The 25,114-nt window shown below is 55.3% G+C and overlaps 1 protein-coding gene across 3 annotated transcripts in view; it reads left to right on the top strand.

Moving 5' to 3' along the window:
- Nucleotides 1-873: 873 nt before the first annotated feature.
- The window catches only part of MYO18B (myosin XVIIIB), a 230,676-nt gene continuing 206,435 nt past the window's right edge, over nucleotides 874-25,114 (top strand). For 2 of the 3 annotated variants that reach the window (XM_087423618.1, XM_087423617.1), the window contains exons 1-10: nucleotides 874-921; nucleotides 2,640-2,798; nucleotides 7,561-8,811; nucleotides 9,331-9,397; nucleotides 10,220-10,332; nucleotides 11,662-11,838; nucleotides 16,183-16,381; nucleotides 18,252-18,394; nucleotides 19,204-19,304; nucleotides 22,577-22,640. In XM_087423618.1, coding sequence (XP_087279744.1) covers nucleotides 874-921; nucleotides 2,640-2,798; nucleotides 7,561-8,811; nucleotides 9,331-9,397; nucleotides 10,220-10,332; nucleotides 11,662-11,838; nucleotides 16,183-16,381; nucleotides 18,252-18,394; nucleotides 19,204-19,304; nucleotides 22,577-22,640 — 2,322 coding nt within the window. The remainder of the gene's footprint in view (nucleotides 922-2,639; nucleotides 2,799-7,560; nucleotides 8,812-9,330; nucleotides 9,398-10,219; nucleotides 10,333-11,661; nucleotides 11,839-16,182; nucleotides 16,382-18,251; nucleotides 18,395-19,203; nucleotides 19,305-22,576; nucleotides 22,641-25,114) is intronic. The other variant, XM_087423619.1, reaches the window with a different exon arrangement.

Raw genomic sequence — 25,114 nt, 5'->3', positions numbered from 1 at the left:
CAGGATAGTGGTTGCTGTTGAGGGAATAGTAACCAGGAGGGGTGGGGGAAGGGTCAAGGGGGCTGGTAAGGTCCTGTTTATTTTTTGAATTGAGATGTGATTTAATACAGCAACATATTCAATCTTCTTTGTACAGCTGGATGAATTTTTACATTCGATACACTAGTGTCGCCATCCCCCGCATCAAGATACAGGACATTTCCATTGCTCTAGAAAGTTCCTCGTGCCCTTCCCAGCCCAAAGCTAACAGCTCCTCTGACCTCCGTCACTGTAGATTAGATTTGCCTGTTCTCGAGCTTCTTATAAATAAAATATTTTTATTTGAATTTAATTTTATTTTTAATAATTTTAATTAAAATTATTTTCATTTTATTTAATATTTTAAATTTAATTTAATATATTTTAAAATAAAATATTTTTTTGAAAAATTGAAAATAATATTTTTTATTTCAAAAATTGAAAATAATATTTTTAATTTGATCAGGGTGCTGGTTGTATAGTTATGTTCTTTACCGGAGAGCTGCTGTGCTATACACTTAGGATTATGTACTTTTCTGCTTGTGTGTTATCTCTCCATGAGAAGTTAGAGTGTGGGGTCGAGGGGGAGGATTTCAGGGCACTGTCCACTGTGTGGCTGGCAGCCTCCGTGCTGGCGGTCCCCCTCCCAGGTGTAAATAGCAGTGAGTTGTGCCCGGTGGTCTCGGTTCGTGGCGTGGGAGGGGTGGCAGCGGGCAGTGCCCGTGACTGACCTGTCTCTCTTCTCTCCCCTGCCGTGTCTCCGTGTCAGTCCTGTGTCCCTCCACCTCATGTGCTGCGTGTGTCCGTAAAGCCTCGTTCCGTGCCGACCGGCAGAGCCCCATCCATCGTCCCAGCATGGCCATCTCATCACGCCTCGCCCTGTGGGAGCAGAAGGAAAGTGATGCTCGGAGCTGGGCTGCCGCCGCGGGGGCCAGCTCCACTCTCAGAGGACAAGCCACGCCCGGGTGGCCCGGGCTGCCCCCTCCCACCTCAGCCAGCGCCTCCTGGTGGCGTGTCCCGTACCACCTCCCATCTTCTCCCAGCCAGCTGGGTTGGCCGTGGCCTCTCCAGCCCAGCCGGGCATTAGTGACCATGCCCTTGACCCCTCCCGCGGCTGCCTGGTCTTGCCCTGCTCCTCAGTGGGAGGCAGGGGTGAGGGTCCACCAGCGGTCCCGTCTCCATCCTCGTGGCAGCTCTGACGAGCACGGGGGTTTGTGTGGCAAGAAGGAGGGGGGGGTGGAGAGGGGAGAGGCAGAGCTGTCGGCTGCCAGGCTTCTGCCAAGGCCGTGGGTTTCCGTGGTCCCTGCCTTCTGTCACCACGGAGAACTGGAAACGGCCTCTTCTCCCCAGTTATTCCTCTTTTCCCTTTCGTGTTTCTCGCAAGATCCCACGAAGGGCCGCCTCTCTGAGGTGTGTTTCCTCCGCCCTCATCCCACCCGTGGCTTTGGGATTGAAGCGTTGGAGGCTGAGGGGTGGGACGAGCAGGAAGCTTCTCTCGGGCTGCCCCCTGGCTGCCTCCGCCCTCCCAGACCCATCTGGGTGCAGCGTGGAGAATGAGGCTGGAAGGCAGCAGAGGCTGACCCCCGCTGAGTGCCCTGAAGTCTCCCTCTCACTTATGACATGGGCTCCGGTCCACGGGGAGACGGGGGCGTGGTGTAGACGCGAGCCCCGCCTCGAGTGTCCCCTGCTTTGTCTCCTGGCCTGTCCTATCTCTTCCGGATTCTCCGGTTATCAAAGATCACGTCTTTGCCAGCCACACGCAGAGGACCTTGACAAGGAGCCTATTTTAAGCCAGTGTGTAGCTTTGCCATAGAAAGCGCTGGAGATTTCTTTTTTTTTAACTCACGGGCAGTCTCAGTGATGCCGGTTAAAGACACACCCCAGTCGGCCACAGCCAGTCCCAGGCCTCGGCCCCCAAGACAGAGTCTGAGCTGCAACCCAGGTCCAGCCAGCTCTGGCCTGGACCATGGTGCTGGGGTAAAATGCCGGTGTCCACCTGCCGGCTTCAGGGCCCAGTGTTGGGGAGCCCCTGGCTGCCCAGGTCCCGGTTTAAGGAGCATCAAGAAGTCCCAGCACTGGCTCAGCGGCACGGGCTGTAGCCAAGGGTTGGATCCTTATATAAACCGTGGCTGTCGCCCCTCCCCGCCTCACCGCGTTCCTGGCGCCCAGTGAGGGATTAATTCATGGATTAATCTATTCTATTAACTACAAGCTGAGGTGGGGCAGGAGAATAAGATGATCCATTGGATCTCTGCGATCCAACCCCTTCTGGAAACTAGAAAAGCTCCTCTCGGAGGTCCTCCCAGAGATGGGTGTGTCCCGTGCAAGGAAGGGAACCAGCGGCCTTGATGGTCCAAATTCACATTATGAGGAACTCAGTCCGAGCAGGAACATATTGACTGGAGTAACCTCTGTTGCTCGTGCATTCCATTTTCACGCGCCATCTCGGTGCCTCGCAGAGCCCCGGCCTCGTCTGCTTTGCCGTGGCGTCTCGTACGTGGGCTTGATCATGCATGTCCCCCTCGGCCCCCTCCCAGGCTCCATCACAAACTTTTTCAAGAGCCACTTGCCCCCGCTGGTTCACTCACTGACCTTTCTTCTTCCCTGCTTCTGCTGAACAGATTCGGGAAGAGGACAAAAGCCCTCCGCCGTCCTCGCCCCCTCCCCTTTTCTCTGTCATCCCGGGGGGCTTCATTAGGCAGCTGGTCCGGGAGACGGAGAAAGAGTCCAAGGAAGCGAGACGGAGGAAAGAGGTGGCACTTGCCTCTCCAGAACGAGAGGTAAGTGGCCCCGCGGGAAGGGGACCAGGTGCCTGTCAACACCCCCATCCTGTCCTGTGAGCCTCCGCTGAGTCCCTCTCCATCCTGCCTTTGCCCCTGCTGTCCCCACTTTGAGGAATGTCGTTTCTTCAGCTTGATCTATTGAACTCCTATGCATCCTTCAAAACCCAGCTCAAATAGTACATCTCTGGAAAGCTCTCCCGTCGCCTTCCTTCCTCTGAGTCCCACTGCACTTAATCGTGGTCAGCATAGTAATTACTTGATCATATGACTTATTTGACTAAGGATTCCTTAAGAGCAACAACTCTCTCTCTTATTCGACTCTGTATCTTAAGCACCTCTCGTAGTACTTGGCTCATAGTGAGTGCTCAACAAATGTTTGTCGAATGAATGAACGAATGAATGATATCAGTTGAGGTATGATGGTGGGATCATTTTCCCCTACTTTTGCGGAAAGGGAAACCTAGATATTAGCTAAGGATGTGTACCTAGCTTACTTTAAGCAGAAAAGATATTCAGTTGGTATTCACTGGTCATAGCTGAATTGGTTGTAAAACATTGGAACCCTTCCACACCAGGTGGTAAACGGCCATGGCCCCAGCCCCCCAACTGCCCTCCAGGGGCAGTGCTCATCTCGGCCCCTCCCGTGAGTCCCTCGGAATGGCCAATAATTAAAGGGTTAATGCTTAGCACAGGTGAGACCTCTGTACCCTGCTCCTGCTGGCGTCCCTTCTGATTGGTTGGTGTCTACTAGAAACCCTTAATTATTCTGAATAGCACTGCTGGGTTGAAGCAATAGCTAGACAAGACGCAGCCCCTGACTTCAAGAACTTGCAAATTTATCCCTGCTGGTGGCCGGTGCTGTCTCCCTCAGCCAGGGAACCTGGACAGGGTGACGAGGCTGGACGCCAGGGAGATATGCTTAGAGAGCAGTGCACCTCGAGGAATGCCCTTTGTTCATCTTCATCTATTAAACTGCTCTGCATCCTTCAAAACCCAGCTCAAACAGTGCGTCTCTGGAAACAGTACCTCTGTGTTAGGGGGAATCGCATCTCCCTGTGCCCCTCCAGCGCCCCCTTGAGGCGCGATAAATGCTGCAATGATTGGGCTGAGATCTGGTGGCCTCAGGGCCTGGAGCTGGCTTGAGCCCCGCGGCCACCCTGGCCCCACCTCCCCCTCCCCTTCAGCTGTTGTTTGTCTGGCGAGCCCCCCACGTGCCTGCGCCTGTCCAGTTACAATGACTCGGCTGTGTCAGAGAAGTCTCCAGCAGCTGAACAGCAGCAGCACCTGCCGAAAACCCCCTGCCAGGTCTTTGTGGTGGAAGGTGATAGGGAGGACAGGCCCTGCCCCCCACCCCTGACTGACTCAGAATTAAGTGGGAGCCAAAGTCGGCCCCCGTGGGCTGTTGTTAGGTCATGATGAAATGTTACTGTGTGCCGTTTATCACCAGACGACGTTCCCTTTGCTGCTTGTGGGTTTATTTGAAACCCTGTGCAGTAGATGGGGGAAATGGAATTATACCCACTTCTCAGAGGTGGAGACTGAGGCTCTGGGAGGTCAAGCGACTTGCTCAAGGTCGTGAGGCCAGACAGAGGCAGAGCCAGGGCGAGAGTCTGTGTATCCTCTGCTCTCGTGAGCTGCCCGTGGGAAGGGCCAGTCTGGTGAGTCAGGGCGCTGGTGTGGCGGCCACAGAGGCCTGCAGAGGACAGGGTTCCCTGAGGCTGCAGGCCATGCTGTGTTGCTGTGCACAAGCTAAGAAACAGGGCCGAGCAGAGGATGGGGACAAACTGTCACCGCTGCGCCTGGACAGAAACTCAGAGCCAAGACGCAGGATGGACAGGCCTCAGGCCACAACAGGTGGCTGGACCAGGGACCGAGACATTCCTGGGCCTGGAGCAGGGCAGCCTCGGGACATGTTCCTGCGAGGTGGCAAGCCCTGGCTGGCTCCTGCCAATTGAATTTTCTGTCCCAATCCGTAGATAACTCCAGACTCTCTCCTCATCGCAGCACAGCTGTTTCATTTGACCCTCGCGTCATCCTTGCCAGGAGCCACTGGAATCCATCACCATTTTGTAGGAATGGAAGACGAGGCTCGGGGAGGTGACGTGGTCTTCCTAAGGCCACCCGGCCAGTGAGGGACAGGGAGAGGCTGGAGTAACGCTGGGGTAGAAAGAGACCCATATCGAGTGTCAGGAGGACTGGATTCTGGCTCTGGCCCCAGCACTCTGAGTGGTCCAGGTCAAATCCCTTCCCCGCTCTTGGCCTCAGTTTGCTCATCTGTGAAATGGATGTGCTGTGAGTTCCCTCTCGGCTCCTGTGACCCCAGGGGAGCTGCTGCTCCCGTGTCCTAAGGAGGCCGCACGGGGGACTGAGGGCTTTGGTGGCTGTGAAAATCCAAACGAAGAGAGTTCACGGGTGGTGGCAGGAGGCTGGGACTGGTTATCCCGTTTGGCCCATCCCCACGGGACTGTCTCCTCCATGGTGGTTGGTTAAAAATAAGGCACTGACTCACTTTTCAAAATGGTGTAGACGGGGGTGAGATTCGCCAGGGGCAGCCAATCCCCCTTCCGGGGCTGTGTCCTGTCTGGGCCCGGAAGGTCAGACTTTCCACCAGGCTACGGGCCCTAGAGCGGTGCTTCTTGGTCCTGTTTGCGCACTGGGATCCCCGAGGAGCCACAGCCCAGCCACATCAGGTCTGGGAGTGGGGCCAGCGCGTGAGTATTTTTACAGCTCCCGGGAGATCGCAGTGAGCCCCAGAGAGACAAGAAGGACATTAACACTCAGCGGTTACGGGCACCGGCTTTCTGCTCAGAGGGGCCCGCGTGACTTTATACTCCCGCTTTGTCTCTTGGGCCACCTGACATCTTGTGTTGGTTTCCTTATCTGTAGAATGGGGAGAAGTTCAGAACCTGCCACGTTGGGTTCTTATGCGCGTTAAGCAGGATGTGCATGAGGTGATGAAGGGCCCGTTGCGCGGCTCTATAGATGAAGGCTCTTATTAGTATCATCATCGTCATTACAAAGATGAAGAGAGACGCTGTGCTCTTGAGGCCTCCACCACCTAAAAGAGGAGAGAGACCCAAATCAAAGCCAGAAGGCAGAATGTGGCCATTGTTGGAGATGGTGGCCCGCCAGTGCCCCGGGCCTTCCTGGGTAGATGAGACCATTTCTGACTGAGGTCCTCAGGCAAAGGTGTGCGGAGGATGTGGCCTTTGAGCTGGGTGTAGAAAGATGAGAAGAACATGGATGGGTGAAGAGGGGAAGGGCGTTCCCGGAAGCAGGCTCAGCATGAACGGAAGCATGAAGCAAGGAGGCGTCAGGTGTGGTAGGAGATGCCCGCGTGGCTAAGGTGTGGGGACAAATGGGGACATTGAGACCAGAATGGGGGGGCTCCTCATTGAGGACTTGGGAGTGGCAGATGGTAGTGTTGAATGATTTTCCCATAGCCTGTGGGCAGCGGCCCAAATCTTTTGATCACATTTAAAATGATGGGCAGCAAATTGAAGGGACGCCAGCTCAGAGGCTGTGACAGTGGCCCAGGTGAGAGAGAGTGGACCTGGGTTTGAGAAAGGAGACAGAGATGTGAGGCTTTGCAGGCTGGAATCAACACAATCCTAGGGCTGTTTTAGACGCAAGAGGAGGATGGGAACCGGACATTCCAGGCCCGGGTGTGGGAGGCTGGTGTCAGTATCATCCAAGATGGCAGAACTCAGACTGGGACAGGTGGTGAGGCCAGGGTAGGGTGGAACTGCCCGTGAGGTCGCTTTCTGCAGAGACAGAGGCAAGGCTGGCCCCGAGAGCAATTCAGGCCACAGCCAGGCTGGTTGAGGATGGAGGGCTGGGGGGGGCTGACATGACAAGGCAGTAAAGGGGCCTGGGAGAGGAGCAGGCAGTGGAGACCTGAGGGGATGACGTAGCCCCAATGTCTGCGTCAGGCAGGAGTGGAGGGCCTCGGGGCAGGACCCAGGGCCCTCACCTGGTATGGGGGCGCAAGTATGGGCGCCAGGATACCAGACGTGGCAGCAGCTCAGTTCGTTCAGATCTCTGCGATTTCCAAAGTCCTTTTCCACATCGCATCCTACAAAATACCTGGATGGTGAGGTGGCATCTGCCTGCATAGATGGAAAACTGAAGCTCAGAGAGGACAGGTGATGTTGGCCATGTCACCCAGCTGGAAAGTGTCTGGGCCGAGACTGGCACAGGTCCTCTGACGACAAGCCCCGAGTCCTCTCCCTGGTGACACCTTCCTGGCCCAGCAGGAAGAATCAGGCAGAAATAGCAATAATAACAGCCACAACAGCAACAATAACAACGGCAGCAGCAGCTACTGTTACTGAGGACTTACTATATGCTGGGCTCAGTGTCTGTGTATTATCCTGAGTCCTCACACCCACCTTGCAATGTAGCCCATGACGATCCTCGTGTTATTGATCAGGAAACCAGCTCAGAGAGAGGGAGTAATTTACCTAAGGCCGCACAGCTAGTGAGAGGCAGAGTTAGTTGAATTTGGGTCTGTCGGGCTCCAAAGTCCACTCTCCTTCCACTCCGTCCCTTGGTCTTGAGGTGCCGGCTTGAGGTCTAGGGTGTTGGGGTTTGACTCATTGCCGGGCACAGTGCCCATCAGATCCTGTAGGTGCCTGATGGTCTTTGGATGGATGAGTGGCTGGGTGGACAAATGAATGAATGAGTGAGTGAGTGAATGAGTGAATGACAGGCTGTCAGATCAGCAAGCAGCTGAGTAGGATTGTGGTCTCTCTCCTAGACCCCAGAAATTTCCACTAGCCAACCCAACAGCAAGTCCAACGATGGCTCCAAATCTGGAAGCCAACACATTTCCCAGGACAACCGGTCCAGCTCTCCCCAGAACGCGAACATTCCGGGCAAGGAGAGCGAGGGCGCTGGCCCCGCGGGCCCCATGCTGATGACCAGCATCAATGGCGAGAGGCCCCAGGAGGCGGGCCCCGGCGGGACGCCAGCCAAAAAACCCGTGGCCTTCAGGAGAGGTGTGAGGAGGGGTGACGTGTTGCTGATGGTGGCCAAGCTGGACCTGGAGTCAGCCAAGCCGGAGCAGAGCCCGCCCCCGGGGGCCCCCGCCCGCGAGTCCCCACCCCCAGCCACAGACCCTGGAGGGGAACACAAAGGGGACACCCCAGGGCCTCCTCGTGGCCCCCAGGCCAGCACTGAGGACGCAGCCCCGAGGGCTGAGGAGACCCAGACTGGGGGTCTTCGGGACCCAGCAACTGTGCTTCCGACAAAAGGCGAGAAGGCTCAAGGCACGGTGGGGAAAGGGGGCGGGGCCCCCCAGACCAAAGGGCTGAAAGGCGATGAGCCCCAGGGCAAAGAGGGGCCAGGTGAGGGGGGACAAGCAGGGACAGCAGAGAAGGGGGCAGGGGACCCCTCAAACAAGATGGCAAAGGGGAGTCTATCTAAGGATGCAGGGGGTGAAGGGAAGCGGGCTGGGGCTCAAATTCCGGGGAGAAAGTGGGGAGGTTCCTTGGGCAGAAGGAGCAAGGGGGTCGGTCCCCAGAGTGACAAGGACAGAGAGGGTGCGCTCCTGAGTAAGGCCGAGAAGACAGACGGACCTCAGAGCAAGGCGGAGGCGGGCGAAGCGCAGGGGAAGGTCGGGAAGGTGGGGGAAGCTCCCGCAGTGATGGAGAAAGCTGGTGATGCTCTGAGGGTGCCTGGGAAGCCAGGGGAGCCCCAGGAGGAGATGGGAAAGGTGGGGCAACCTCGGAGGGAGTCCGATAAGGCTGGGAGTAAGACAGAGAAGGGCTGTGAAGCCCCCGAGGAGGTGGATGCACGCGGGGAGACCCCGGCGGTGGCCGGGAAGGCGGGCGGGCCAGACAGCAGAGGGCAGAAGGTGAAGGAGCCCTGTGCAAGAGTGGACAAAGGGGCTGAAGCCCTGGACACAGAGCTGGAAGGACCTAGACGGCCTGCTCTGGAGAGCCACGCAGAGAGGCCTGAGACACAGGAGAACCAAGAGGGGCCGGCCCAGAGCGGAGACTCGGACCAGGTGAGGGGCTGCAGCCCTGCGAGTGGGGAGGGGCAGGCGGGACCCTCCAGAGAAGGAGGATGGGAAGGACTTGCCCCTGGGGGTGGACAAGGCGGAGACAGGGATGGACAGGGAACTGGAGAGGGGTGCCAGCCCAGAGGAGGGGACAGGCGGGGGTCTTGAGCCCCCCCGCACCTGTCCCGGAATGAGATTCTCCACAGAGTGAGGAGTTCGCAAGAATGCGAGATGTCCCCTCGTGGCTGCGCTTGCTCTCAATGTCACATGATGGTCCTCAAACTTGGGGCCGCATAAACAGCAGATTGCTCAACATGCGGATCGCTGGCCCCACCTTGGAGCTTCCCATTCAAAAGGCCAGGGCTGGGGCCACGGCATCTGCGTTTAAATAAGCCTCCCCTTCCCTAGAGATTTCGGTGGTCCCAGACCACACTGGGAGCAGCTCCCATGTAAGGGGTTCCCCCTCACACGGGGGTGGGGAGGGCAGCGTCGTTCTGCTTTAATCTCTGTGGGCTTTGCTCTCAGGCTCCTGAAGACAGGTGGTACGAGGCGGAGAAGGTCTGGCTGGTTCAGAAGGATGGATTCACTCTCGGTAATTAGGGGTGTTAGCGCATCTGAGGCGTCTAAGATTTTCCTCTTGAGCCCCCTACTGCTGCGAGACGTGTTTGCCGGGTCCTGATCACAGTCTGGGGAGAACGGAGAAGGATAAGGAGCGGCTGAGACTAGCATGGAGCTATGTGGTTTTGGGGTGGGAATAGCTGAGTGTCAGCTCACTCTTGGCGGCTGGTCCACTCGGTGCTGTTTGCAAAGGCATTTGAGCATTGGTGATTAATCATTTAACTAATTCGTTAATGCAAGAACATCGCTTGGTTCCTACAGCGTTCCACAAGGAATTTGGAGTCTAGTGCAAGTGGGCAAATAGGTTTCGTCTCATGAGCCCACTTTTGTCCATTAGTTGTGACCATGCTCCACCGAGAAGCAATTCTGAGTCCCAGTCAGGACACAGCTGGGAAGAGTGATTGATTAGTGATGTCTGTCATGGGCACTGGGAGGGGAAAAGGCAGCCTGCATGCCCTTATCTGCCATCCCAGGTCTAGGTATGTGATGGGTCCATGCACCCAATGACCTGGTAGAGGGTGCCTACTCTGTGCCTGGCACTGTGCCAGCTGATAAAAGCCCAAGGGGGGTCACGACCCAGACTCTGTCCTCAAAGTGTTTGGGGTTATAATTCAGAACCCTCCATGTGAATAGGCCCCGAGGGGAGAGGATGCTGCCCCTTTCTGACCTGTCCCAGGACCCCTCTCCAGCTGCCTGGTCTGGCTCTGCAGCTCAGAGCTGTCTTTCCTCTCTTCTCCACTCCCCTTCCCTGCCCTCCCCTCCTCTTCGCTCGCTCTCTGTTTGGCCTGTCCACCAGCAACGGTGCTGAAGCCAGATGAGGGAACAGCCGACCTGCCGGCAGGAAGGGTGCGCCTTTGCATTGATGCTGACAAAACCATCACCGAGGTGGATGAGGAGCACGTTCATCGGGTGAGGCCCCTGTCCCCTCCCTGCCTGCTGCACACCTTCCTCCCCCGCCCCTGCACGAGGGTTCCTTGAACCTGACTGCAGATTCTATGTGGGCTTGCTGCTCTGGAGGGAGTTACAAGAAGACCACTATTCTCATGGCTCTGCTGGAGATATATTGTTAGGGGGTCATTACTCTGTCCTGCGGTGTCCCCTTTATGAAGATACATTAAGAGACAGGTTTGTCAGGTCTTCGGACTGGGAGTTCTTCTGTTTGACCCAAGAAAGTGATGGCTTTTCATTTTATGGACATTGCAAATCATGTTACAGAGCGTGTTTCCTTTTTCACCCTGGCTGCCAGGGAACTCAGAGCCAAATTTGCTGCTTGCCATTACCCATAGCATAGGTTCCAATGGCCTATATTTTGGGTATCAACCTTCCTTTTAGTTTTGCTTTTTCAGTTGTTTTGCGTAATTTTTGCAATGCACCATAAATCTATTTGAGGATAAGTCGAAGAATAGTGATAGGAAAAAAAGGTCCTGTCCTGATCCTTTTCCACCCCTCACAGCCTACTAATGGAGAAAGAGTTTCCTCCAGGAACTCCACATGGGCCTTGTTCATCTTCATCCCTCTCTGCTCCTCCTCTGTCCACCCCAGGCCCTCCACTCCCATTGGTGTTGGGAGTTTGCAAAGGGCCAGGGCCCTCAGGAGAAAGGCTGACCCATAAAAGAGCCGAGGCTTGATCCAAACCCCAGAGAATTAGGCCCAGAAAATTCCCTGAAGTTGGAAAGAACGTAGGAAGCCTTTTAGAATGGATGCCCCTAGAAGAAGGTGTAATCGTCCATTGCTTCCAGAAGGGTTTGGGCATACTTCCAAGGGATCAATGCAGGATGGGCTATCAGAGAAAGGAACTGTTTGGCTATTGGCCTCCATCCTTGAGTGTCACAGAGCACACGCAGAGCTCCCCACAAGACCCAGAAGAGGAGGAAACAGCAGTGGACGCCGTCTCGGTCTGGAACACCACCCTTCTCTATGTGGCATTTGAGATACAGAAGGCGCTCTGCATCTTGCCATGTCTGTCTTAGGAGCATCTCCCCTCACGGTGTAGGGAGTGCAGGAAGGCAGGACCAGTGTGACGAGAGGGTGGCTCTTGGGGTGCACAAGGGGCAAAGGAGAAGGGCCGCCCCTATTTCATCTGTAGGGTTTCGTCTGTCTCCAGAGTCCTCGTGTTCTGTTCTGGTCTTCAGCACACAGCTCTCCAGGGACAGGGCCCCCAGGGCTGTGTGTGTGTGTGTAGGGGTGGTGGTGTGGCGGCCCAGGAGGCCAGAGAAGGCTCTCTGTGATGGTTCGCAGGCCAACCCCCCTGAGCTGGACCAGGCCGAGGACCTGGCCTCCTTGGTCAGTGTCAACGAATCGAGTGTCTTGAACACGCTTCTGTGCCGCTACCGGGCTCAGCTGCCGCATACCTGCACCGGGCCGGACCTGATCGTCCTCCAGCCTCGGGGACCCCCGGCGCCCTCTGCAGGCAAGGTGAGGGGGCACCACGGGGGTGGAGCCCGGGGACAGGCCCAGGAGGGGCCGGGGGGGGGCTCCCTCTGCATCTCAGGGAGAGCAGAGCAGCCAGAGCCCCTGCAAACCTGTCTGTGAGTAGCATCCTGCCAGACGTGAGATTCAGGGGCTTTGTGGGCATCGTGGGCCATCGAGGACCACACGATCCCCCCTTCTCAGAGGGAAAGGTGAGTAACTGATGGAAACAAGAGTAGGAGCATTAACGACAGTAACTATAGCAAGAGAAAATGTCGAGTGAGTGTCAGCTCCGTGCCAGGCACTGCTTCAAGACCTTCACATATTATCTCAGTTAATTCTCCACCCACCTGAACAGACAGGTACCGTCACTAGCCCCATTTTACAGGTGAGAACTGGCTGGGCCAGCTGCTCAACTCGCAGGTTCAGCCAGCAGAGGAGCCGGGATAAAGCCCAGGCCACCGGCTCCTCTGTGCTCTGAAGCCCACGCTGGCCTCTGGGGGGTGCCAGACACCCACATGAGTCGGCAGACAGAAGCCTCGCTTCTGCGTTTATTTATTTATTTCCTGTGAAGTGTGGAAACGGCCAGTTGCGTGAATTCAGTCAAAGCAAAGGCAATCTCTCAGCGCCACCTTGTGGCAAGGCCTGCAGCCACAACTGAGTGATTTGGGCCGATGGATCCCCTTCACTCCTTCAATGGCTGCTGGTGGAGACATTTGTTGGGGGCCTCCTACATGCAGACATGGGGGAAAGAGCAGGGAAGGAGACCGGCAAACAAGCCTGCCCTTGGGAGCTTCCATTCGAGGGAAGGAAGCCACCCCCCAAATGATGAGATCACATGGGTGGAGCAGATGAGGCAGAGGAGGAGAGTGAGGGCCCGGGTCAGGCCAGGTCTGACACGTGGTCATAATGATTCTGGCTTTTACTCTGAGCAGTGGGATGGTCTGACTTATGTTGCAAAAGGATCCCTTGGCTGCTGGCTGGAGGATAAATGGAGGGAGAAAAGGGGGAGGCAGGGAGACCCGTTGGAGGTCAAACATCTTATTTGATCGCTGTTTTGAGGACTTGTCCGTAGGGGAAGGCACAGGCTTCTAGAACACCTGCCAACTCACCATGAGTGCCTTGGAAAGATCACAGTGCCTCTCTGGCCTCGGTGTTTTCATCCGTCAACTGGGGATGAAAAGCCACTTCTTGCCCCCCTGGAGTCCCAGGGGACAAGTCCATTCCTAGCTCTCGAATGATGCTAAGTCCAATGAAGAGGGGGCAGTGGCCCTGCACCCCCCCCCAAGACTTCTCTCCAGGATACCCACCCCACCTCTTACGTCATCCTCCAGGCCCTCCCCAGCCTGCTGTCTATGGCCAGGGGCCTGGAATGGCGACAGCTCCGCACGTTCTCTTTCCCCTCCCTTGCTGGGAGGGCTCTGCTTCTGTGACTGCAGCCCAGGGCCTCTGAGCCTCCAAGAAACAGAGTCACTCCTCTGGCTCCTTAGGAGCCCCCTGGGAGGGACGTTTTGTGCAGGCCCCTGGGCAAGCCAGATTCTCACCGGCGGGCGATCCTGGGTTGAGGCATCCATTGCACAACCTGGGCCAAAGAGCCTAAAAGCGCCACCATTGGAACACGGCCTGGAAGGAGGAGCTTGAGTCTCCGGATCTCCCTAAGCCCCTACCCCAGGCCCCCCCCCCCCCCAGCTTCCCACACCCAAACCCTCAGCCACCCCCATTCTCTGGCTGAGTCACCTCTGGTTCCTCAAACGGCCACCAGGTGGGAGCACAGACCGGCAGTGAGGCTGGGACTGGGGCCGCCTGGAAGATGGCCTGGGTGGGGTCTGGGGCAGGGCTGGGGCCTCTCTCACTGGGGTCTGGGCCCACCTGGTGTCTAGGAGCTGGGTGGGTGCCTGGGGGGTGCAAGTCTTTGTGGGTGTGAGTGTGTGGGGTGCAGATGGGCCCCCCTCTGTGTGCAGGGGCCTCTGCCACTGTTGAGTGCGTGTGCCCGTGAGCACACCCATGTGCAAGCATGCAAGGGCACATGTGCACAAATCCATGTATGTGCATGCAGGGGTCTGGGCCTGCAGAATTCCCCCTTCTCCCCTCCAGGCTGTGGGTCTGAGGCGCCGACAGACGGGATAGCCTGTCCCCTGGACTTTAGTACTTCCAGAGTGGGAGGCGGCTCCCGGGCTCAGACCCCGGGACCCTTGGCCCGTCATGCCCAGGGCTGTGTCCAGCCGGTGTGGGGGCTTGTCCCCACCTTTGCCAGCTTTGGGGTCCTGCTGAGCCCTGTGTTTTGCATCAGGATAGGGACTCATGACTGTTCCTGGGGGTCTCGGGGCAAAAAAGGCCAGCAGTGGATTGGGGGCACCCCTTGGGCCCAGGCCGGAGCTCCAGGCCGGGGGAGGGCCACCGCCTAGGGTTTGTGCCCCTGGTCGTGCGGCGGCACTCGGGAGGGTCTTGCTGGGCCCGGTGGTCACCCACTTAGCATCCCGGGCTTCCGATGTCGTCCTCCAGCCAGGCCCTCCCCCTGCGCCCTTCGGGGCCCGTCCGCGGACCTCGCCGTCTCCACTCGCCCTCTCCCCTGCACGCTCAGCAGGCTGTCGTCACACCAGTGAGCTCCACGCTGCCGCGGGGTCAAGTCTCTGGTCTCCTCTGACTTGACCCTCAGCAGCATTTGAGGGGACGAGCCGTCCCGCCTCCCGCCCTCGCTCCCTTCCTTGGCTCCAGGGCTGCGCTCTCCAGGTTTCCCTTCCGGCCCGCTGGCCCCTGTCAGCCTCCCTTGCTGGGCTCCCTGACCCCTCGGAGTCGGGGTGCCCTGGCCCCACACTCTTCTCTCCTCCTCTTGAAACACCCACTTCCCTGGTGATCTCCTCCAGGCTCACGGCTTCCAAACGACTTCCATTACATGTCATTTAATTATTTGTTCTGTTTCTCATCCGTCTCTTCCCAACAGAAGGCCAGGTCCCCAGGCAGGAGATTTGTGTTTTCAGGCAGGTTTGTTAAGGTACCATTTATACACACAGTTCAACTCACCCTTTTTAGTCCTGTAAGTTTTTGATAAACGTGTCTCACTGTATAACCATCTCCACCATCAATGACAGGACCGTTCCATCACCCCCAAAATTCTCTGGACCCCCACATCCAGCCCTTGGCAGCCTCCAATCTGTTTTTTTGTCTCTATAATTTTGCCTATTCTGAAAAGTCATATAAATGGAATGGTACAGCGTGTAACCTTCTGAACTGGGTTCTTCCACTCATCACGGTGCATTTGAGATTCACCCCTCTGGTGGCAGCTGTCGGCTGTTTATTTCTTTCTTTTACAGTATTTTATTGCACTAGTTTGCTTCTCCATTCATAGGGGACCGATTGTCCTGGTTTCCCCAGGACTGAGGGGTTTTCCAAGAAAGGAGACTTTTGATGCTAAAACCAGGATGGTTGGTTACCCTCGTTCATGAGTTGAAGGACATTTGGATTGTTTCTAGTTTTTGGTGATTTTGAATGTATATTCAATATAACCAATGACATAGCGGGTTGTTTGTGGACAGGAATGTTCGTTTCTCTTGGGTAAATACCCAGGAATGGGATCGCTGGGTTGTCTAACGGGTGTACATTTCATTGTACAAGAAACCGCCAGACTTTTCCAGAATGGCTGTATCATGAGCGTTCCCAACATTGAGAATTCCAGTTGCTCCACGTCTTCACCAGAACCTGTAGTGAGTGTTAAAAAAATGAAGAACACTTTTTAGCCATTCTAATAGGTATATACTGGTCTCTCCTCGTGGTTGGTGGAGATTTATTTTATCTGTTTTGCACAGTGTGGTGTCCCCAGTGCCTGAGACAGTGCCTGCTACGTGGTAGACACTCAGTGAATATTTTTATTGAATGGAAAATGAATGAATGGATGAATGAATGAAGTGGAAGGAACTTCAGGTGTTACCTAAATCGGTTATGGCAAATACACAGCACACATACCACCAGCTCCCCCAGGCCCCGTTTTGTTTCCATGGCAGACATTACTAATCAATTTGCCGTTTTATCCGGCTGCCTCATTCCAGGCAGGTGCTGTCTAATAAGTGAGATGAGCCCCACGAGCTAACCCAGCTCTAGTTCAAGCCTCCTGCTGGCTGAAGAGGAGACCCAGGCTCAGAGGAGGCTTGAAGGCCCAAGGACTCACAGCAGTCCAGGGGCAGGACTAGACTGCCGGCTGGGCTCTTCCCAGTAAAATGTGAGACTTCTCTGGCAGGGATGGAGTAGGATGGAGGCAGGGACACGGATTTGGGCTTACTGGGGTGGGGTACTGTCTGGAGTGCTCCCTGGGCACCGACTGGGGTGGGAAGACTGAGGCCTGGGATCTTCCCGCAGGTGCCCAGGGGCCGCCGGGATGGCCTGCCTGCCCACGTCAGCTCCCTGGCCCAGCGGGCATACTGGGCGCTGCTGAGCGAGCGGAAAGACCAGAGCATCGTGGCCCTGGGCCGGAGTGGCGCCGGGAAGACCACCTGCTGCCAGCAGGTCCTGGAGCACCTGGTGGGGATGGCAGGCAGTGTGGACGGCAGGGTGTCAGGTACAGCGGTCTCCAGGTGACATGTAGCCAGGGGAGGGGGCGTCGTGGGAGGGGGGTAGGGAAAGTTGGAGGGGGGCGCTGGGCGCTGTCTATTCAGTAGCATTCCCTGAGCATGTGTGCTGACCCTGTGCTTGCCACTGGGCAGGGCCACCCCTAGCCCGTTGGACACCTTTGTGGGAATTAGAAAAAGGTACTCCTTCCTCAAGACATTCACAGCCATCTGTGGGACAATCATACGTTGATGTTGTTAGAACCAAACCCTGGACTGCCTCGTGCTGGGGAATCATCCTAATCAGTATACAGATCTATGATTGTATGATGAACATGAAGCGCCCTTGGATGTGGTGTCCTTGTGCAGTGCACAACCTGCTGAACTGTACAGAGGACCCAGCAAGTAAAGATAGGAGGGCAGGGCCTGTGCTCAGGAGGAGCTGACAGCCAGGAGGGAAACTGAACTGTACATACGTGCCAAACTCGAGGGCTCTGCATACAGTGCTGGTTAGGCGTGAGGCAGAGGGAGCACGGAGGAGGGGCAGGGGGGCTTCCTTGAGGAAATGCTGTTCGAGTTAGGCCTTAAAGAGAGAGTGCCAATTAATAATAGTAATAACTTCAATGTTAGTAATGATCATAGTAAACACTTGCTGAGGACTTCTGTTCCAAGGCCTATTCCAAGCCTATTAACTTATTTATTATTTACAAGAGCCTCTAAGGTAGATATTATTATTATTCAGATTTTATAGGTGAGGACATTAAAACTCAGAGAGGTTAACCAGCTTGCCTAGGGCCACACAGCTAATCCATCCTAGAGCTGAGATTCAAACTCAGGCAGCCTGGCTCCAGAACTGTGAGCCCTGGGCCAGTGTTCTCAATGCTTTTTCATTTTTGTTTCTCGAAGGAGCCCTTTTAGACGTTTCTTCCCCTAGTCATCCCCCACCATGAAATTTTAGTGCCATAGATACACCATGGTCTGTTATGCAGTGTTTGTATATCTGTGCTCTCTACATAAGAAAGTAAAATTTCCCCAACCCCAAGAATAGTTTCTGCCCTCTTGGGGGCAAAGTTCTCCCCGCTGGGAATACGTAGCCTGGGCGATAATGCTTTTCTAGTCATAATAAGTGTAATGTTAGCACCACCATATTTGGAGCACATTCTAAGCACTTTACATTATTAAATCATTTAGTTCTCACGACAACCACATGAGGGAGGTGCTATGATTGTCCCCATCTTACAGATGGGATATCTGAGGCACAGGGAGGTTAATTAAATGCCCTAAGTTAGGTAACTAGCAAGGGCAGAGCCCATATTCAAACTCGCTTAACCACTGTGCCATGCTGCTTCTCCACTGTGTTATCCAATGCTTTATTGATCACCTAGTCTACACCTGGCCTGCCTTAGGAGCTGGGGATACAGTGAGGAGAGGCGCCAGGGTTAGAGAGGGTGGGAGTCAGGTGAGGCTGTATCCAGGTGCCTAGCCCAGTGGCTGGCGCAGAGTAGGTGCTGGATAAATAGTTGTGGGGAGACTGCAGGGCTTTTCAAGCCTGCCGTGACGGGGAGTGCCCTGAGAGCAGGTCTGAGAACGTTAATGCCCTGCCCTCCTCCTAGATTCCATCAGGCCCAGGAGGCCCCAGGGCAGCCCTGTCACCCAGATTCTACCAATCCTGGGTCTGTGTACCCCCTCTTCCTGACTCAGTCTTGCTGCCCTGCACCCCTGCTCACAGCACAGGGCCAGGCCAGCCGTGACACGTGTGTGGTTTCGAGCTGAGCTGGGGAGGTGGCAGGCCCAGCATGGGGTCTGGGCGTGGGGCAGGGGCCAGAGGGGAAGGCAGTCCTGTGAGAGGCGAGGGTGACGCCCTGCCCCGTGCCCCCACAGTGGAGAAGATTCGGGCCGCCTTCACCGTCCTCCGGGCCTTCGGCTCCGTGTCCACCGGCCACAGCCACAGTGCCACCCGCTTCACCATGGTGATGTCGCTGGACTTCAATGCCGCGGGCCGAGTCACGGCCGCTCAGCTCCAGGTGAGAGCTCCGGGCGGATGGGAGAGGGGGGTCCTTGGGGCTGCAGGGTCCCCAGCCCCTCAGCAGAGCCTGCGCCTCCAGCTGGGACCCTGGAATGTGTCTCCCCAAGCCGTGGCCAGCTTGTCCCCACCCCGCTCAGTGCCCAGAACGCCCCCCGGAGCAAGCCGGCCCGTCTGCGCCCCGGAATCTCACGGGGGTGAAATACTCATGAGTAGGTATCGAGTTCAGCCGCTGTTAGCCGGGTCTTAAAGGTGTAAGCTGAAATCGAACAGACAGCCTTGGGCGCGGTCCACATGTGTCCACCACACGGCCCGTTCGTTCCGTCTCAATGTCACCGCACCCCTCGCCTCCCCCTCAGACCCTCTGTGTGAACAGAGGACAGGATTAGGTCATTAGAAGGGCTGTTTGTACGCGGAGCTGGGATAATATCCAGGCTCAAGGGAGACTCATCGGTGCCAATAAGTCCCCTTCTGCCCCGGCCCCGAAATGCTACCATTTGTCACCATTTGGGTCACGTTATGAGGCGTCTGCTCGTTGAGAAGGTGATGAAGGGCGGCTCCCGGTAACCGTTCCTGCCTTTGGATCCCTCCATCGGCCGCGTCTGTTGTGTTTGTGGAGTCAGAGGGACTCTGAATTAGTGAGCTAAGGGACTGGTCACACAGAGGTGTCCAGTGAAGTTTGGGCCTGAGATGTGGCCTCAAGGGCGGGCCGGGGTGGGGCACCCTCACGGGGCCACGGGGCGGCTGGGCACCAGGCTCAGGGCAGATGTGCCCCAAGTGCTAACCAGGAGCCCGTCCTCTCCCCTGCAGACAATGCTTTTGGAGAAGAGCCGCGTGGCACAGCAGCCAGAGGGGGAAGGCAATTTCCAGGTTTTCTCCCAGATGCTGGCTGGACTGGGCCTGGATCTCAGGTGAGCCACTGGGCCAGGCAGGGGCAGCTGAGGGCAGTGGGACAAACGGCACCGGCTCTCCCGGGGCCCAGCCTTCACCCTGCCCAGAGGCGAGAGGCAGTGGAACCCAGTGGTGAGGAACCTGGCCTCCGAGTCTAGCTGCCTGGTACTGCTCACGGGCTGAGTGACCTTGGTCAAGGTTCATCCACTCTGAACCTCGGTTTCTTCTTCTGTAAGGTGTAAACAATACCTTGACTGACCTTATAGGATTGAGTGAGATCATTCACATACAGCTCTTCATCAACGCTGGGGGGTGGCGGAGGCTGTGGTGGTGGTGTGTTGGTACACCGCCTGGCAGCAGTGTGGGGGGAGGGCAAGGAACAGCAGACCCCAAGTCTTCCAGAAGTTCCTAACTGGAGCCTTGGGTGCACACGTGTGTTCGCCCGACGGGGCACCTCGGGACAAGGGGACGTGGTGGAGCAGCCAGCAGGGTAGCCAGGCAAGATCCATCTTGGAGGGCCTCCTGGAGGAGGTGACCCAGGGAGTCCCCAGTGCTGTAGGGCATCCTTGGGCACGTGGCTCGCTCTCTCTGAGCCTTGGCTTCCTCGTCTGTCGGGTGAATGGGCCAGGTTCTAGTGCAGCCCCAGGGAGAGGGACAAGCTGGGCTTCTCCCTGGCGAGGGGTGATCGTCTGTGTGCCCCTCAGCGTCCCCCGTGGTTTGTCTCTGGCCTTCCTCCCCCACCTGAAGGGCAGCCTCAACCTGTCCTGGGCCTCCTGGTTGGGGCCGAGGGTCAACTGTATCTTCAGGGAGAGGGCAGGTTAGAGAGGAAACTCCCAGTTTTCAGCAGAGTAACTGAGTAGTGAGGAAGCTTCTGGAAGGCCTTCTGAACCTAGAGAAGAAGCTGGAGTAGAGAGGTGTACATAGTGGCTAGGACCATAGACTTTGGGGCAAAGCTGCGTGGATTCACATCTGGCTTCTCCACTTGTGGGCTGTGTGACCTCAGGCTCTTCTCCAAAAGCATTGCTTAGAACAGGCGAGGCCACAGCGAATGCTCTGTGTGTGTCTGTTGTTCTTTTGGAGGATTAGATGTGCCCTGACACCCCCCTCAGGTCTTCACCAGGTGTGTGCTGGAAAAGACTGACTTTGGAACCAGAGGGATGTGTTTGGATGCTGACTTTGCCCCATGTGGTCCTCTCTGAACCTCAGTTTCCCTTTCTATAGAATGGGTACTAGTGCCAACCCTGTAGGCATTTAAGCCAGATCCCGTGTCAAGGCAGCAGACGCCGTGTGCGGTGCACAGTAGGGGTATAACGAAGGAGAGCATGGGAGTCTGAATCCTGCTTTCCAGCTCCCTGGCTTCAGGTGGGGGCCCTGCATTTCCTCTTCTCTCAGAACCCTGAAAAGTGTGCACATCTCCCCTGTGACCCCACTTTGGGGGCCATCAGTTCTGTACCCCTGGGTGGGGCTCAGTTCTGGGCCTGGAGCCATTGCCTGCTGGAGAGGGGGAGATTGGGGTCCCCCTGGGATGGGCACAGGAAGGATGGGGCTGGGCTGCCGCCAGCAGAGGGCGCCAGGCCTCTACGCCCGGCCCAGCCCAGTCCAGGGGGCTCTGTGTGGGTGGGCCTGACCCAGGGGAGTGTGGCATCCTTAGGAGCCAGGACAAAGCTGTGTCTGAGAGGATGGGGTTTCCCCACATGGGTTTCAGGGGTCCCGGGAGAGTGGAGGAAAGTGCTTAGAACAACTCAGACCCCTCAGGGGCCATGGTCTCTCGGGGGGCTCCCTGGTAGTCTCAGGCCATCTCCCTTTCTCAACCTCTGCTGCTGCCAGGCTGTTCCCTCACCTACGGTGAAGCTTCCAAAGGACAAACACTGGTTCCCACTTCCACAAATGTCCTTCCTTTCTCCTATGCATTCACGCGGCAAACTCCTATTCATCCTTCAAAACCCTGTGCCGAATCTCTTCTTTAGAGGAGTGCTCTCTAGTTCCTACTCCCTCAGCTTCTCTTTTATGCCATTTGGGTGCCTGGTGTGTGCCTCTGGGTTAGCACCTGCCACACTGGGGTATACGAGTCTCTCTCCCTCCCCAGACTGACTGTGAGATCTTAAAATCAGGCGCCCTGCCTTCCTTCTTTCTGTCTCGCCAGTACTTAGCACGGGTCTGGCAATGGGTAGATGCTCCTTAATTCTTTGTCAAGTTGAACTTCCAACTCATGGAATATAGACCAGGTCAGGTGCAGGGAAACAAATATAAAGCACCTACTGTGTGCCAGGCCGACAGTGGGAGTTTATATATATTATATCTCACTTAACCCTGTGAGGCAAGTGGTAAAATGCCCATTTACAGAGGAGATACAGGGAGACTCTGAGAAGAGAACCACCTTGTCTGCTGCCTGGCTGGGCTGGCGTTGGACTCAAGGCCTGTCTGACAAGGATCCTTCCAGGGCGTGGGGCAGAGGCCAGGGGGCGGGGCCTGTAGAGAAGTAGGGAAGAAGGCACAAAGGGACCCAGAACTGGAGGAACCGGCTGGGGACTGCAGAGTGAGCTCCACTTCCCAGGATCTGGCTTGAGCCCCCGAGGTGGGTGTGGGCCCTCGGCTGGGCTCCGTGATGCTCTTGCGAGTGGGGCGGCCTGGAGAGCGCGGGGCCGGGCCCTGCGTCCTCCTCCCCCGTGGCTGGCGCTCTTCAGGCCTGCAGGCTCGGGCGGCCCGTCTGCGTCTGCGGGGCCCCTCTCAAGGAACCTTCACTTTCAGCACTGGAGGGGGCTTTAAACATCACGTGACTTTATGGGGGAAGAGAGAGGCCAGGAGAGGGGGCGGGTGGTGGGCAGTGTAGGAGTCTGCGCTCTGGGGGCCAAGAGAGGTCAGCCCGACTCCCGGCCCCACGTCTGCCAGCTGTGTGGGCAAGACGCTAACCCCCTGCCTCTGTTTTGTCGTCTGTAAAATGGAAATAATATTGGTACCTGTTGGGTGCGGCTGTCATGAGCAATCTCAGAACTTGCCACACAGCAAGGGCTCCTTCCACTTGACTGTTCTAGCATTTTCCCTGAGCAAGTTCACACAGCAGCTTAGCAGAAGACCTGGAGTTAGAACCCGCTTTCCTGATTGTAGTCCGTGCCTCCTTCTTCCTGGGTTCCTGGCGCTCAGGAAGGGCCGAGCGAGGGCTGTGAGGGAGGAAGGTGGGGGGGGGGACCAGGGCCTGGGGCATGGTGGGGAGCCCCCCGCCGTGATGACCCCCTGCCCGCCGGGCCGCGGGTGTGGCGGGCCCTCCCTGACTCCTGCTCCCTCTCTGTTCCAGGACGGAGCTCTTCCTGCACCAGACAGCGGACAACAGCTCCTTCGGCATGGGCGTCTGGCCCAAGGTAGGGGGAGGTCCTCCGGGGTGTGTGGCTGTCCCGGTGGCCAGGACGGAGGGTGATGGAGGGGTCCCTGTGCGACTCGTCTCCTTTGCCCCTGGGGTGCGGTGTTGGCGAGGGCTGATGGTGTCGGGGAGGCGGGGGCCGCCTTTGCGGGGTCTGGACTTGTCAGGGAAATGAGATTTGTCCAAATAATGGCAACCAGGGGATGGTATATGTAGGGGTGAGAGCCTGGGCTCTGGGACAGAGCCCGGTCAAAGCCCGGCTCTGACGCTTGTTATTATTATTATTTATGAATTTATTTTTTTATCGTGCACGTTGTTTAAAACATTGTGTACGGTTCAGGTGTGCATCATTATACTTCTATTTCTGCATAGGTTACATCATGTTCACCCCCAATGACTAATTACAGTCCATCACCACACACATGCGTTTAACCATCCCTTTCGCCCTCCTCCCTCCCCTCTTCCCCTCTGGTAACCACCAATCCAGTCTCTGTCTCTATGTGTTTGTTTGTTGCTGTTTTTATCTTCTACTCATGAGTGAGATGATACGGTATTTGACTTTCTCCCTCTGACTTACTTCACTTTGCATAATACCCTCAATGTCCATCCATGTTGCCCCAAATGGCTGGATTTCATTGTTCCTATGGCTGAGTAGTTTCCATTGTGTGTATATACCACATCTTCTTCCTCCATTCGTCCCTTGATGGGCACTTAGGTTGCTTCCAAACTGACACTTGTTAGATATGTGACCTCAGCATGGAACCTAAGCTGTCTGAACGTCTGTTTCTTCTTCGGTAAAATAATGATAGTAGTAGCATCTGCCTCATGGGCTTGTTGTGAGGGTTAAATTAAACGACATGCATAAAGCACTTAGCACAGGGCTTGGCCCAAATCTGTCAGTCGGGTACTCTTAGTAAATATTATTGATGAGTAATGTGGGCAGGTGCAGTCAGAGATGGCTTCCTGGAAGACGTGGTTTGTGAGCAGGGCTTTGAGAGGTGTATTCAATTGTTTAAAAAAACAAGTTGTTCACTTGTTTGTTTATTCTTTTATTCATTTTTTTATATTTTAACAATTGTTTTCTGAGTCACCCCACCCCCACCCCCACCATCACCACCTGTGCCAGGCCTGTGCTAAGAGCTGGGATTATGGTCCATATCCATGAATTTTCATTCTATCAGGAGAGAAGGACTTGGGAATTAATGCAATCACGTGGGGTAAGAATATGCCAGAGGTTGCGCAAGATGCTGTAGGCACCAGGGGATTGTTGAAAGAGCTACTTGCCCTCAGTCAGGGATGGCTTCTTAGCCAAGGGGACAATTGACCTGGGTTTTGAAGGATGAGTAGGAGTTCTTCAGGTGGAGGAGGGTGGATAATTTCCACTCCAAGCCTTGTGTCAAACATACGTGTCTGGGAAACAAACGGTGTCAGAATAGTTGGATATCTTCATGCAAAAAGTGAGTTTCAATCCACGCTGTCTCACCATACGCAAAAATTAACAGAAAAAGAATCATAGACCTAAATGTAAAACTTAAAACCATAACATTTCTGGGAGAAAAATTTCTGTAATCTTGGATTGGGCAGAGATTTCTTAGATGTGACACCAAAAGCACAGTCCATAAGAGAACAAACTGATAAATTGTGCTTCCTTGAAATGAAGAACTTCTGCTCTGTGAAAGTCGCTGTGAATATGAAAATCCAAGCCACAGACTGGGAGAAAATATTTGCAAATCACATATCTGATAAAGTATTTGAATCCAGAATATATAAATAACTCTCAAAACTCATGAATAAAACAACCTGACAAAAAAGATGGGCAAAAGATTTCAGCATACGCTTCACCACCAAGGAAGATATATGGATGGCAAATAGGCCCATGGAAATATGCTCAACATCGTTAGTCATTACAGAAATTCAAAGTAAAGCCACAGTGCAATACCGCTTCATAATTATTAGACTGTCTACATTTAAAAAGACTGGTCATACCAAGTGCTGGCGAGAACTTGGGGTGGCTGGAACTCACATCCCCTGCAGGTGGGGACGTAAAATAGTGCAACCATTTTGGACAACAGTTTCTTAAACAAGTTAAACATACACCTCCCATGTGATCAACTATTTCACTCCTAAGTATTTACGCAGAAGAGTGAGAGTGCTATGTCCGTACAAAAACTTTTTTCATCAAGTGCATACAGCAGTTTTATTCGCAATAGCCAAAAGCTAGAAACTACAAATGTCTATGAACAGGCGAATGGATGAACACATTGCGGACTATCCATAAAGATAGTATAGTGGTCAACAAGAAACATGAATGAACTGGTGATATAGCCGAGAACCCTGTGGTTCTCAAATGGTTATGCCGAGTGAAAAATCTCAGATGAAAGAGAGTGCAACGGGATGAGTCCATGTGTGTGAAACTCTAGAAAATGCAAACTAATCCACAGTGACAGAAAACAGGTCAATCGTTGCCTGGGGATG

The sequence above is a fragment of the Ceratotherium simum genome, chromosome 35 (assembly GCF_057802395.1).
Source record: "Ceratotherium simum simum isolate JZ-2026a chromosome 35, ASM5780239v1, whole genome shotgun sequence".
NCBI lineage: Eukaryota > Metazoa > Chordata > Mammalia > Perissodactyla > Rhinocerotidae > Ceratotherium > Ceratotherium simum.
The sequence above is the reverse complement of the archived record's forward strand: the minus strand, read 5'-3'. Positions and strand labels throughout refer to the sequence as shown.